The sequence below is a fragment of the Siphateles boraxobius genome, unplaced genomic scaffold, assembly GCF_051911475.1.
Source record: "Siphateles boraxobius isolate OS27281-9 unplaced genomic scaffold, OSU_SipBor_1 33, whole genome shotgun sequence".
Classification (NCBI taxonomy): domain Eukaryota; kingdom Metazoa; phylum Chordata; class Actinopteri; order Cypriniformes; family Leuciscidae; genus Siphateles; species Siphateles boraxobius.
This window is the reverse complement of record NW_027508953.1, coordinates 4,222,069-4,238,170: the sequence shown is the minus strand read 5'-3', so window position 1 is coordinate 4,238,170 and position 16,102 is coordinate 4,222,069. Positions and strand designations below refer to the sequence as shown.

Below are 16,102 nucleotides of genomic sequence, written 5' to 3'. Positions count from 1 at the left end.
TCGTGTGTGTCCCTACTCGTTAAATAGCGCGAGCAGGGAGAACACAGAGTTTGTGCAATTGTTTAGTTTCCATAAATATATATATCAGACAGACAACAGTAAATATAACAGACAGTTTGACACAGATCGCTTGCTGAGGCAACAGAAGCTAATGCCGGTTTGCACCGGATGTGCTTTTATCATATCCTGGTCATGACGTCACCCGCCCGTGACGCTCATTCTTTCCATTGGACTAGTTGACATAGATGCTTCAGACGCAGTCACGCTGGGGGCGTTCCCATGGCGTCGATGGACGCATCGTTGAGTTCCCTTCGTAAGGGAACTAGGCACATTGTCCTGCTTTAGCACTGCTTAGTCACAGTGTTCATCAGAATGCCACAGGTTACCTCTAGGCATCATTCACAAAATATAAAGGAGATAAAGTGAGCACAAATGAATGTGCGCCACAATGAGAGGAAAACTTAACATGCACACCAAGACTAACACGACTGGGAAAGAAAATGTCAGGTTGACCAGACCCAACATGGAAGGATTATGGCTTCCCTCCTGAAAAGACCAGTTTAAACTAGCATGAATTTCTATGCTAGTCCAGGCTAGATACCACTGATTTGGTGATGATCAAGCATGGTCCGTCTAAGGTTCTCTTAGGAACTGTGAGTGTCCATCAAACGTTTACCACTATTCAACCAAAACATTTGTCTGGCCATGAACCGTCAAGGGACTAATTAAAACACAAACGCATCCGACCGTCTAAGCATCTGTTATCACCATTTTCCTTATATTAGAAATACATTTTTCCAAGACTGGTAATATAGATAAAACAAAATTGATATTTATTAGCCTTTGGTGATATTTAATATTCTGAGATGGCTTTGTTTCATTATTTGCCATCTTTTTGCATAATACCATAACTTGGCCCAAACATCCACTGTTACAATGTGGATATTTAATGAAATTGTTAAAAAACGCCTCTCGAGCAGCTATTTCAGTCAAGCAAGTGCAGCTCCTCTCTATTTAAATGGGGAAACATCAAATTCTCCAAAGGTGTTCACCAAGATTCTGATTAAATTTTATATTTGAAGTTACCAATGAAATCTGACAACAACTGTCTCATACATTTTGTTTCTAAATGCTCAAATCATGACAAAAAACGTGCGTCTCAGAACCATTACTTTTTCTATAAATCGTCTGTAGCCACGCCCCTTTTCAGCGCTGCACTCATTGTCTTCCGGTTTGTATTTCCACAGCATGAAGGTAAGATCTTACGGATTCATGAATGAACCGCTCCTTTTAAAATCTTCCCAGTCTACAGACATAAGTTAAGACATCCACTTATAACATTACAATGCTCATGATAGCTTTTCTTAATTCTCCAATAAGTCCACTTCACCGATGCCATAGAAATATACAATGTACGTTCTCCTCGTATTCCTCCAGCGTTCTCCACGCAAGACTCTCCAATTACGCACCTGTGTTTCCTCACCTGTTAAGTTCTGCTGAACAAGTTTAAAAAACATTTCACATATCCTGGTTCATATGGAAACATGTCACATTACAGAAGTAAAATGCTTTTTGTGCCTACACTCACCTGAGCATGCGCACAAGTGCGGGGATGCCACCCGATTGGAAGATAGCTAGCAGGCCCTCGCGCTGGTGGGACAGGCTGTGCAGGACACTGGCAGCGCAGCGGGCCGTCTCCAGATCTCCAGTGTTCTGCATGGCCCTCACCACAGCCGACACCATCTGAGGAGACTGCATGAGCACACGACGGGACGCCTCCTTACGCGTCAGCTGGTTCACAATGAGGGCTGCCTTGTTAACCACCACCTGCCATCGTAAAATCGTAAAAGAAAATGTTTTTGTCTATACTCTAAAGTTCCAAAAGTTTGTTTTTTGTTGCAGCGATTCCATAGAAGAACCATTTTGGGTTCCACAAAGAACCTTTCAGGGAACAGTTCTTTAAGAACCATTGTTTTAGTGTGAAGAATATTTTAATTATTGGATATTTTTCCACTACAATGATCCTTTAGCGGAATGGAAATTTTTCATGAATGTTAAAGTTTCTTCAAGGAACGATAGATGCCAATAAAGAACCATTATTATTCAGCCTTATTATGTATCAAAAAAGCCAGCATTGGACCCAGTGGAACTTAAGCTTTGTAAAACAGTCATGACTTAATATTTTTCAACAAACCATAATGTAACCGATCGATAACTCCTCATTAATGAGTGAATGCACAATTTTTTTTAAAGTTTTGAATGTTAAGGCCCCTTCACACTGAACGCAACGCGATAAAGCATGGTAAATCATTGACGAATGTTTCCCTTTGAACACAAAACGACAAATCGCCTTCGGCTAATTCACACCTGCACGATAGGTGGCGCTGACCAACAATACATTTTTCATCACAGGTTCTGCATTTGGAAGTTTTTTTCTGTTTACGATTATTTGCTGCACAACAGCATTAAATTAAGTTTGGTACTACACCAGGAACACAAAATATCTATAATGCTTACAATAATACATCATAAAATGTAATGAGAGGTACAGTTAGCATCAAGTTACACTTCACAATTAATGTACTATTCATATTTTTGCACAAAACCCACTTTGAACCATGATTAAGGGCTTACAATGACTTCCGATTGTGATCTAAAGTGCATTTTGATTATATAATAAGCAGACATGCATTATTTGAAGTGTTATAATGGACTGAACTGTCTATTTGGCTTCATGTTTCATCTGTAGAAACGTTTCTCTCAATTTTTTATGTGCGAAAGGGCACGAGTTATGAATATGATTGACAGATCTAGAGCGAATGTGCTCTCTGACTCATAACACTCGTGCGCTGTAGAGGAAAATGGAAAGTGCTCTTCAAATCGCATAATTCAGTGGAAAATGAATAGAAATGATTTTCTGCATACAGAAATATTCAAGTAAACATGAGACTAAATCTATTCTTAGACAACAGTTATAACAAGAACTCAACATCCATTCTCTTCTCTCTTCCAGAATACTTTTCTTCTGTGTTAACAAAGGTTTTCAAAACACCGCCACCACTCTCCCACTTTTGTGCAACAGCAGCGGCTTGGGTAAGCTCAAATCTAATTGGACGGCTCGTTCCATCGTGGGGCGGCGGAAAAACAAATCGACACTGGTCGAAAAAAAAAATAGCGTTTTTTGTCGCGCCTCGTTTGGTTGCGCCGCAATTGATCGCGCCTGTTGTGAAAAGCTCCATAGGGATCTATTGTTTTAATTCAAGAGCGCCATCGCGACGAACATTCATGCCAAATTATTGCGTTCAGTAGAGTTGCGCGGTTGGCGGTTACAGATAAACCGCGGATCGGGCGGATGACGTGACGAAAAAATATATTTGAATTAAATTCGGGCGGGTGGCGGGCGGTTGAACCAATCAAATGAAAAATATATGTACACATTGTTAAATATTGTTATCTTTGTTCCGGCGCGTCGTTCGGAGACGGAGTTCACTGCTGATATTCTGAGAGTTTTCTAGTCTCGCGGCTGTCATCAGCAGCGCCTTGTATTGCCCAATCAATACAAGGAGGGTAGGAGTGTAGCAAGTCTAGTAGAAGTCATCTAGCATAGTGTAGTGTAATATAGTATGGTCGCATGTCCAATCATATGGTAACATATTGTTCCCATGATCGCCACCAGAGGGCACTCTTTCTGTCTCCTGTGATGAACTCATCATGAACTCCATTTCCCAGTATTCATTGTGTGTGATTTCATTCAGCTCTGTATCATTAGCTCTGCCTAAATAAGCCCAGTGTTTTCACTCATTCGTTGCGAAGTCTTGTATTTTTGTTACACTGCAATTTTGAGTGATATCCTGGTTTCCTGTGTCTTTGATTCTCTACCCATTGTTCTGGATTACCCTGTTTGCTTGTGTTTCTTGGATCTTGTTTTATGTTTGGATTGTATGCCCGTGTTTGACCCTTTGCTTATTATATGAATTAATATTTCTGGATTGTCCCAATAAAGCTGCATTTGGATCTTCAACCCAAGTCTCGGAGCAGTTCATAACACATATGTATTTTGCTTAAAGAACAATATTTCCCAATTGGTGACTCAGTATTAAAAAAAATATGTATTAATACACAAAAACATACAAACATATGCAAAAATATGCTAAATTATACACATGGCATGAATAGAAAACTGAACAAATATGGTTTCTAATCGTTTTTAGAATTTCAATGGTTGCATGCTCTTGGCAGCATAATTTAAGTTGGAAAACAGATAATATGTGTAAAAGTGTAAAACAGCTACTAAGTCAATTATTGAAAAAGTCTTCAGCACAAAGCTTTGTTTTTCATAATTAATTGACAGCATTTTTAAACACGCATGTTTCATTAAAAGGGTTTCGTGTGATGATTGTATCTGAACGTTTTCCATCATACCTGGTCGTCGTCGGCCAGCAGTTTGGTGAGCTCTGGTACAGCACGTGTGGCCAGCTCAGCATCGTCCTGGTAGTTGATGAGATGTACGATGGCTGTTTTCAGCAGCTGCGAGGGCTCAGCCAGTCTCTGGACATTGGTCGGCTGGTCCGGATTGTTCTGTGTGGTGAGCACCATCTCTCCCTCCACTAGCGTCTCGGGGAACATGGCTGCACGCACTCTCTGGGCTCGAGTTAGACTGTATTGAGCCTCAACGTCTGAGTACAGAGAGAGAGAGAGACATGAAAGAGTCATATTTAATTATTTTAACACTGTTAAGAGGTGATCTTATGAATAATAATAATAATAATAAGCACACTTAATTTTTGAAATTGTGTGGTATTATTATTACTATTATTTATTTATTTAATGTTATTATTATTATTAAAAAACAACAATAATAAATAATAATAATAGTAATAGTAATAATTATTAAATGATTTTTAATAAAATTATGTTATTATTATTAATATTGTTTATTTATTTAATAATATTATTATTGTTGTTGTTATTAATATATATATATATCAGTTTGATCTTTGATCAGTTTAAATAACAGATTATTTACACCCTACTAAGAGAAACAATGTGAAGTTGACCGTTTAGTCGCTGGTTTGATTTACTGACAGGACAAAAAACATCTGACTGTAGCTACATGAATCATTACATCAGAAATCAGAGGTCCCAGATCAGGCATTAGAATTAAAACGGTTGCTTACATGTTGTGTAATTACTGTCGAGTCCATATCGTAAAAGCCTGCGCCGAGTTTGCAAACTGATTTACCAAAGAATCCAGTGAAATGTACCGAATATTAATAAATAATGTTAACTAAGACATGCACATTGTCGAAAATAAACAACCACATTCCCAGCATTATGATCCATTGTAAGGTAATGTTATTTTTAGTCCAGTGAGTGTCCCTGTGGGTTTATCTTCTTCAGCAGAGGCGCTCTTTCACTACCTTAGCACGTCATAATGAGGCATATTCCAGAATGAGTCGTTCGCTGGGCCTGCTAACATTGAAAGCTGATTTTGGACTAACAAGGACGTTTTCAGTTCTGAAACTTTCAGGAAATTCTTAATATAACCTCTTATAAGTCAAAACCTCAAGGGAAATTTGATTTCTCAGTTCATGACCCCTTTAATATAGAATCATTGTGCAGTTACAGGTGTCTGCATATCAGCTATTTTATCCGCAAAAAAGAGACCTCAGAGTCAGTTTTATAAAATACTATAATTTTAAAATCCATCACATCGTGCAATATTTCGTAGAGTGATGCAGTGGAGATGTGGTTAAGGGCAAATAACAGAATGGATTGACACCAGAGAACCAGAGGAGGGAATAATGGGAGTTTGTCTGTGACGCTCTGAATAAAGTGGCATCCGTGCTGGAAGCCTTGCGAGCCTTCGGAGGTTCTGTTGTGATAGCAATAATGTTCTAACCATAAAAAGTGAACCTACTGAACTGAATGTTTGGATGAGTTTCTAAATGTCACTGGCTCTGGGCGAACAATAAATTTGCAGCTTTCTTCCGAAACTGCGCAAGCACATATGCTGCCATGGTGAGGGATCTATCTTAAAATCCCCAGATATTTCGAGCTGACGACATGCACCACGACGACAAAGAATAATGAGAAAACCACAGGCACGTTTAATAGGAATATTGAATAGATAAAGCAACAGGATTATCGGAGCCGTGGCACAGCAGTGAATGCATATCCTCATGTAGGCGATGTACTTTTTACTGCATATGTCTAAGAAAGCAAAAAGTAAACAAAATCAACGCTTTCCAAATGTTGTACAAGGCTAGTGAAAAGCACAGCCCTTGTGGGAGGGTTCAACGCCACTGACTCTAATGTGAAATTTTTCGGAGGCCCTCAGGTAGTATAATTCATCAAAATGTTTGGAGAGGCATAGGAAGACCTTTAGAGAGAACACATTACCAGTGGCGCTGTCCACAGCGCTGGCACTGCCGCTGTACTTCTTACAGCACTCAGATTCCTCCTCATCACGAATCGTGGTCGCCCCGGACTGTATCCCCGAGTCAGAGGCGTAAAACGTCTGCTGCCACTCTTCCACTTTCACAGCCCCTTCTGCCTCACTCACTGCAGAACATGAGCACCAAAATCACTATTTATATATACAGTTTTATAAATAGTAAAATTCATTGAATTATATATATATATATATATATATATATATTAATTATTAATATATAATCTCCAAATTAAAAGCATAACACATATAAAAATGATATTAAAATTGTATTTATATTATATATAATTATAAATATAAAGAATTCTATGACAAATTGTGGGATGTTAGCATAGATATGTATATATTAATTATTCAATTCTATATTTATGTTTATATATATATATATATATATATATATATATTTATTTATATATATATATATGTATTAGGGCTGGTAAAAGATTAATCGCGATTAATCGCATCCAAAATAAAAGTTTGTGTTTATATAATATATGTGTGTGCACTGTATATGATTATTTTGTATATATAAATACACACACATGCATGTATACATATAAGAAAAAAAATATATTTATATATAAAAAATTATATTTATATATAATATAAATTATAAAAAATATATACAGTATATACATGCAAATATTACTTAAATATATACATGCATGTGTGTGTATTTATATATATACAAAATTATTATACACAGTGCACACACATATATTATGTAAACACAAACTTTTATTTTGGATGCGATTAGTCGCGATTATATATAGATAGATATATATATATATATATATATACACACACACACACACACACACACACAAGCACGCACCCCAGAGTCGGCGCCAGAGCAGATCTACTGGAGGGGCATTGGGTCATCGGCGGGGGGGCAATGTCGTTTGAGAAATATTTTAGGACTATACTGTAGGACTGAAATATCATAGTCCAACACAACAGAAATGCTATAAAAAACGATTCTAAAACGAATTTCGTTTATTCTTGTTGTTGTTAATTTCCATATCAAGTAGCCTAACTTAGAGGCTATGTGGTAGCCGTATACACAACTATCCACACAACTTTTTTCCAGGGTCGATATTGTCCCCACCACTTTTGAAACATCTCGCGGCACGGATGTAACTAATACAAATAAATAAAACATCTCCAGTTAACTAGCAGAGCATTCATTTCGTTCGTTTGTTAAATAAGAGGCGACCTAGCACGCTGAAATGTGTTGTGTGCACTCTGCGATCAGTGGTGCAGATAAAGTGTTCTCTCGTGACTCACGCACAGTCTTCACATGGACGCGCGGTTTAATCCGTTGCGGAGACTCTCTATTCATTCCGGTGAAATCACAAAGTAAAATGCACACAAACGTGTCCCTGCTTGATATACAACCACTGATGAACATAATCAGTTTTAATGAGAAAAAAAAAACATACGAGTGCGGATTAGAACCCAGAACCGCTGACACGCTTGACAAAAGTTCTGCCACTGGACCATTAAAATACATACAAAAAATAGTCGGATCGGCTCTATGTATATCTTCACGTGAAAATTCTCGCCACCAACACATATTAGATCTCATTAAATGACGAATTAAACACAATATTTAAATCGATTGCTGGACATCAGTATGTTATTGTACATAGATACATCTGATTTATGATTTAGCATATTAACTGTGGTGGGAGGGGCATAATATTAATTAATAAAAAAAAATATATATATAAAATGTAATATATTTTTTAATTAATTAATACTTTTTAATAATTTTAAAAGACACCAATAAGAAAATCAGTGACAATGACCATGCAAAATCAGATTTTCTTGCTTTCCTTGAAGTACAAGAAACCTGATCACCAGAAAAGCAGCTCAAGTGTTTCTGTCATTAAAGAATCATAATATGACATTGAGATTTATGTAAAATTATACTGATAATATAATTTATCCATTTTAATAGGTGGTCTTAGACTTAATCTAATAAAGATCTACATGGCACTTTAACTCTACATGTCCTGTATAACCAAAAAAAGGTCAGTTTAAGAAAACATTAAAATAAAATAAATAAAACGTAGCAATGATTAAACTTACTTTGCAGTGACATCACCACTGTCCAGTTTTAATTCAACCTGTGATGAAACATGAAGCAAAGTTTTAGACTGCATAGAGAACAAGAGAGATGCAGTATGAATGCAGTGATCTTCAATGTGAAGTGACAGCATGCACCAGTTTAGAGGGAAAAGCACCACTGGGACTTAAAAATAGTGAGCAGGCAATGCTATTTATAAAAATACTGCATAGAACGATCGCACAAATCATAGTAGCTTCCCTAAAGTGGAATTTCAATGCTTCATTAGTATTTCACAGACAGAGCAGAGCAGCTCGATGAGAGGAAGAATTTAAAGTTCATGTTCACGAGGACTGAAAAATCTCAAGAGTCTTTTTTAGTGCAGGTTTTTGTCATTAATGTCTGTACGGTGCTTCATTCATGACTATAAATAACCCAGACTAGCAGGGATATGGCTGGAGGTGAGGGCCAATCAAGAGGCATGATGGATGTAGACAACACCTTCATCTGAACCTACGTCAGTTGCAAAAACGTCCGTGAACTTTGTGATTTCATGTGATGCAATTTTTTTTGTTTTATATATAAAAAAATAATAAAATAAAATTATTAAAATAAAATTAATTCATATTAAAACAACATATTTTATTTATTTATTATATTTATAATTAAAGCGTATACTTTTTACATTAATAACACTGAAAATACCTGTGGATAATAGTGATTAAAATGTATAACAATTATTAAATGTATTACATTTTTTTAATTAAAATATTTATTTATTAAAATTAAAATATACAATATTTTATTTATAATATTTATAATTAAAGTGTGTATAGTTTTAACATGAATAACACTAAAAACTGTGGTAAGTGATTAAAAATGCACAACAATTATTAATACATTTATTTATTTGATTCCTTAAAATAAACATGTTAAATTAATTTATTAAAATTAAAATATACTATTTTTTTATTTATAATATTTATAATTAAAGTGTTTATAATTTTTACATTAACACACAAAAATAATTGATTTAAAAAATGACTATCAATGAATAAAATTCATTCATGAATAGATGTTACTTTCTATAGACCCCCACATAAAATACCACTGAAAGGAATGCAAACTCTTTGCAGCAGTTACAATTCATTGACTTTTTCTTGACCTTTATACAATAGTGTGAAAGAAAGAAAACTTAGATTGTCAATATCTCCTAATGCACAAAAATAACTAAAAGCAGATGCTCTCTCGTGTTAGTGATGCAGAAACGAAGACAGAGCTGAATTTTAATTTAGGAATATAAAAAAAACTTGCAAGAGCATTTCATCAAAAAGTCGAACTAGAAAAGACACAATTTATTTTATAAAGCAGTGGCTAATCCATTTTATCTCTTTGAATTACTTCCTTATGGTACCACATCTTACAAGATCATATTTTACCTTTTTTTGGTTCCTTCTATTTCAATTTAAATGGAGTCCAGCTTAAAAAGGAATCTCTGTTTAGTATTCTCTGCTATTCCTCGCTCTTGCCCTTTTCCTGTCTTCAGCTTCTCTTTATAAAACATTCAAGTATGAGAACAGTTTGCCTCTGTCCCTCAGTTTCATAAGGCATATGGAGATTTGCTAACTGTTGTTATGACACCACATGCCCTGCATTTTACACACTCATTAATTACATCAACGTAAAGCTAGACATTAACACGCCAAACACCAAACCACCTCAGAACTGATTAAAAGAGGAACATGTCCTAAAAAATTACAGCAGCTTTGAAAATATACCCAAAAGGCATTAAAGATCCATTAATTATGCAAGCACTGATTAATAAAAAAATGTTTTCTGGGTTAAACAAGGTTTAAGAGGAAAGTGTGCATTGTGTCATTTATAATGATTAAATGATAGATAACTCCAAAATTAAAAGGTTAATATGAAAGTTGGACATCAATGACACAAACTTCCAAAATAGATATAAGTGCTGTTTGAAAAAAAAACTGCTTTAAATTTTCATTGTTCGGATACATTATAGACTGTAAATAATTTAAATCATAGGCCTATAATTCAGAGTAAAATGCACCTAAATGTTTTAAAAACATTTTCAATGAGTAAGCTAAGCTATCCTCTCAGTGCGTCGGTTATGAGGTGATGCGCTATGAAATAAAATCTAAAATCCATAACAATAATAATTTTATAATTAAATTAAATGATTATTACTAATATTAATAATTTAACAATTAATTCAATACATTAATTACATTAAATGCAAAACCCCTGTGATATTGAGGGTACATGATGTAACATTACTCCATCATGTGTCCTGTGCGATCGCCAATTACCTGTTATTTTAAACCTCTGTCCAGTAACATTTGCAATATATAGGGGTAAATATTTGCTAAAACTGCTAACAGAGGCCCCCTGATCACATGGGCCCATTGGTCCTACCAAACGAACTCTATAAATATGAACGCAACACGAACCAAAGACCTGCAAACAAACCAAAAACAGGACATGATGTCACGAGAAGCGACCCTAAGTAGGACAGAATGCTCAAGAATGCCTGTTTTTTCAGATGTTGCTTCACAGTTCGGTACAGGCATCTGAACTGCCGTCTCTTACATCAGATTCCTGGATTCCTGACACTGTTTTGATTCCTTTACACATTTTATAAGCTCTTTGCGAATTCTCAGCTAGTACAAAACCATCACTTGTAGCTATATACAACAAGCCCGTTTAGCACACAGCATTGGTTTAGATGTTCTGTAAGCTCCGTTAAAAAATATACACTACGTCATAAAATCTTTTTTTGTACCTTAGTGTTTAGTGTTCAAAATGACAGTAGGTGCGTCCGCGTACTGTCTGAGTATGTACTACATTTCAATTTGAACGTACTTTGCGACCGTTAAAAAGTATTTTCTTTATAATATGAATGTGTGAAGTATGAATGTAATCAGGACGTACTACATTCGCCACGTTGTCATTGTCATGTGACCTACCGGCGTCAGTTGCGTCGGATCACTGCCCTTCACAACTCCTCTCCCGTGGCCTCATGGGATTGTAAAGTATCCATCGTATGCACACTTCAGAATCACGCTGGAAGTAGTATGTCATCCGGGGACTTTTCGCTTACCGTTTTTCAATTACTATGTATTCGGACATATAACTCTGTTGGGCTACTGATCTTCGCATACTATATAGTAGAGAAGTATTCGATTTCAGACACAGTGAGTGTGAACGTTTATTTTTGTCCAGACCGAAAGAACCAAGAGAACCGAACTGCAATTGTGAACACAATTTACCCACAAAAAACTTTTTTTGTGTTTTTTGTGATTATTTTTGCTTGACAACTTGCATTATATGGGGGGGAAAAGAGGTTGTTTTCTGTTCCATAAAAGAAAGAAAGTCATAAGGTTTGTGGTGAGTAATAATGACAGAATTGACAAAGGACTCCTATAAAATGCTGTTGACAAATGCAGACAGAATACTGTGAGGTTGAGTATTTATAGCTCCTGGCACATGTGATCAGGATGGCAGCGCAGAAGAGGAAGATTATTTGAGTGCTTTCATTTCAAATTATATGTTGTAAGGTCCTAACTATGGTTTGAAATTCAGGGATATGAGCAAAAATATTCTGCCACTCACACAAAATACCATACTAATCAGAACACAGTGACATTTCTAGAGGCTTACGGCCAGGCCAAACTTAATTTAGAATTGAGAGATGCATATTTTGTGAATATGCATATAGAGTGACTTTATAGGCATGTCTTTGTCACGAGTAAATGTGTAGCATATCAAATGAAAATCATCCAGAAATGCTGCTGTACAGTAATCTATTAGTGACAGCAGAGTAATTTCAGAGTAATTTGCATGAGCGCAGATTTCATTAAAAACGATGTCGACCAGACAAATTCCTGACATCAAATCTTGAAGGAAACTAACCAATTTAAAGGTGAAGTGTGTAACCTCTCTGCCACTAGCGTCATCCAACAATTTAAAATTTAATAGTAAAATAATTACAAACAGGTTTCTCAAACACGCCTGCCATTGGTTGAACAAACAGAGAGTCCCGCCCTAAACTCACGCCATTGGTTGAGTCCTTGTTGCTGTGATGGGCTGGTCTGGATGCTTAATTCAAACAAAACAATAAAAAAGTACACATTCAGTACACATCAGGAAAGTGAGTAATGTGTTTACATATTCATACAGATTTCTACATTTTCTGACATGAGAAGTGTGATGAAATGCTAAGAAGAGCCAGGATATTCTTTAATATAACTTTGATTCTGTTTGGCTGAAATAAGTAAGTCATATACACATATGATGGCTTGAGGGTGAGTAAATTATGGGATCATTTTCATTTTTGGGTGAACTATTCCTTTAAGAGGTCCTTGCGATCTTCCCATCAAATTAGAAACTCAGAATTAAGAAAGAAATTTAAAAAGCCATGTATCAGTAATGTTCTGTAAAATAAATTATTATTAATTTTTATAATTATAATAATGATTAATAATTTGTAGTAATATAGTATAATGCAATAGTATTATATTTCTTTACTGGTTTGTTTAATGTTTATAATTAAATAAGAGTTTTATTAATAATAATCATTACATATGATGATGATGATGAGGATGATGATGATGATGATGATGATGATTGTAGAGTTAATGATTGTCATTTTATTTTTCCTTAGCTGATCACATGTATGATTACTAAATATGAACGGATTTTATTTGCATATTTAGTATCTTGAAATGATCTAAATCTAGGATGTAGGCTTGCTCAATTTAAAGAGAATGTGAAGTACAGTCTGTATTCTTTGACCATTGTCCTGAAGAAAGGCAAGTCCTGACCGAGTCAATGAAATACATCTCTTTCTCCACAACTTCTCCTCTCACTTCCAGCAGAAGACAACATCTCTGACGATGATTAATGGAATGAGAAGATCTCAGTCTGTTTTGTTCATCGGACACTGCCTGTTCACATCGTCTCCATTGTTCTGTTGTTACAAAAGCTACCTGTGATCCTAGAACACACACACACACACACACACACACACACACACACACACACACACACACACACACACACACACACACACACACACACACACACACACACACACACACACACACACACACACACACACACACACACACACACACACACACACACAAACACGTACCTAAGGGTCTTTGCTGTATTTAGGACACTTGACACTGAACAATGCAGCACCAGCAGACCTGTCAGCTTTTGTTTGACTTCCAGCGACATGCTGCCGTACTTTGTGTTTACTATGCAAGTGTCAAGGTGGATTTGTATTTGGAAGTTCCACCAGCGAGAGTACACCAACTGTCATCAACTGAATGTGTATAAGGATTTACGTAAGCATAAGATGAAGTATTTGTGGCATAAAAATCATTACATATAGCAGCAAAGCAGTTAAACTAATGAATCATTTGCGTATGACTATTGGACTTAAAATATTATATAAATATCTAAATTAGAAAAATATAGATAAAGAACTAATTGGAATGTTGGTAACCAGACAGTTGACGGAAGCCATTGACTTCCATAGTATATCCTACTATATGAAAGACAATGGTTACCAACAATCTTTAAAAATATAATTTTGTGTTCAACAGATGAAAGAAACTCATACAGGTTTTGGAACCACGTGAGGCTCATTTTTGGGTGAACTATCCCTTTAAGAAAGCAAATATGGTTAATTTTGTTTTCATGACTGCAAAGATCTAGGCTAAACAAATGGTCCTTTCAATTAGAGTAAAGCAAGTTGCTTTAGAAGAAAAGGGTGTGCTAAATGGCAATTAAATGCGGGGTTTGTGTTCAAAAGCCTCTCAGTTTGACAGAGCAGTGCTGATAGAAACATCTGTACACGCTCACATATTTTCAGCTTCTCAGCAGGGCTGAAAAAATCGAATCCACGGCAGGTACTTGGCAGGAGTGTATGCAGGAGACAGCGAGGTTTTGCCAGACTCCTGGAGTGCAGCTGATGATACCGTGAGTCACCTCACGCCAGGACTCGAATTACAAAGTCACATGCACTCTGTGCACTAACACTTAGGCACGAAGTCGAGAGAAACACAGACCTCGACTGACTATTACGACAAAAGAGGCAGTGACGGATATAGACGGTCACGTGTAAATTTATTCACTGAGCTGAGTTACCTGACAGTGTAATAGAATATCAATTGGGATAAAAACAGTGGATAAAAGCAGTGAGGTTTTGGTCTAACGCTACGTAAGAAATCAATCTGATAGAGTTAGAAGAAACCTAAGAAAATATCAACACACTAATGCTGTTATACGAACCATTAGAAAGGATTACGCAATCAAGCTAAAGATAATTTGCTCACTTTAGCTTCTAAACTGATTTGCAGGGGACGAATCACGGAAAACTAAATTTTCTTTGCTCTTTTGTAGCAGAGTTAAAAATGTAGACATTTTGATGTTGGCAGTGGAAAGCTTACATAGAACTTTTACTGAAATAAAATTGCACTAACAGGCATTCGGGAATAGTAATGTATACTTCACTTCCTTTCCAAGATGGCGCCGCGGATGGCTGCCTCGGTGTGGGGCTCTCCAGCTATAGTGTTGTTTTTGTTCGTTTGTTCTGCGTTTAGCCATTCTTTTCCTATCAGTTTCACCAAAGACGAACTACTGGACATTAGGAAAAACACACCAGAAACCTTTTCTACAGTTTTTGATTATTCGGACGTTTTGCTGGACATTCTTGTCGGAGGGGCAGCATTGTTGTTCAAACGCGCGGTCAGACGCAAACGCGGGAAGCGCCGGCGCGCTGGTTAAACTCCGCGAGCGCGGCCTGCGCACTGCACTCCCCAGTATTCATCTTGCGAATCTCCGATCCCTTCCTAACAAAACGGATGAACTTCTTCTCCTCACCCGCACTAACAAGGATTTTTTAAACTCTGCTGCTCTGTACTTCACCTGGCTGAGTGAAGCCATACCGGACAATGCAATACATCTGCCGGCTTCCAGCTGTTCCGAGCGGATCGCATCGCGGAGCTAACGGGGAAAACGAGAGGTGGTGGATTGTGTTTCTACATTAACGAAAGTTGGTGTTCAGATGTAACAACACTGAAGAAGATATGCTCTCCTAATTTAGAGGCACATTTCATAAACTGTAAACCCATCTACTCGCCTCGGGAGTTTTCCTCTTTCATTCTCGTGAATGTATACATCCCTCCAGACGCGTTCGTGAGCGCGGCGCTACAACAGCTGGCTGAACAAATAGCTGAAACGGAACAAAGGTATCCTGACTCACTTTTAATCATTCTTGGGGATTTTTATAAAGCAAATCTTTCCTGTGAACTACCAAAATACAGACAGCACGTTACATGTCCCACAAGAGACAGTAATATACTGGACCACTGTTACACCACAATAAAAAATGCGTATCACTCGGTCCCACGGGCAGCTTTGGGGCTATCTGATCACTGTTTGGTTCATCTCATACCGACCTACAGGCAGAAACTGAAATCAGCTAAACCTGTAATAAGGACTGTAAAAAGATGGACTAATGAAGCAGAGCAGGATCTACAGGC

General features: G+C 36.7%; 1 protein-coding gene across 3 annotated transcripts in view; it reads right to left on the bottom strand.

The window, feature by feature from the left end:
- Window positions 1-16,102, bottom strand: part of jupb (junction plakoglobin b) — an 84,393-nt gene that overhangs the window by 33,188 nt on the left and 35,103 nt on the right. For 2 of the 3 annotated variants that reach the window (XM_077194984.1, XM_077194986.1), the window contains 4 exons: window positions 8,549-8,586; window positions 6,403-6,564; window positions 4,423-4,676; window positions 1,589-1,827 (listed from right to left, as the gene is read on the bottom strand). In XM_077194984.1, the coding sequence (XP_077051099.1) occupies window positions 1,589-1,827; window positions 4,423-4,676; window positions 6,403-6,564; window positions 8,549-8,561 (668 nt within the window). In that variant the 5' untranslated portion in view covers window positions 8,562-8,586. Of the gene's footprint in view, window positions 1-1,588; window positions 1,828-4,422; window positions 4,677-6,402; window positions 6,565-8,548; window positions 8,587-9,964; window positions 10,098-16,102 lie in introns of those variants that run through there. The other variant, XM_077194985.1, reaches the window with a different exon arrangement.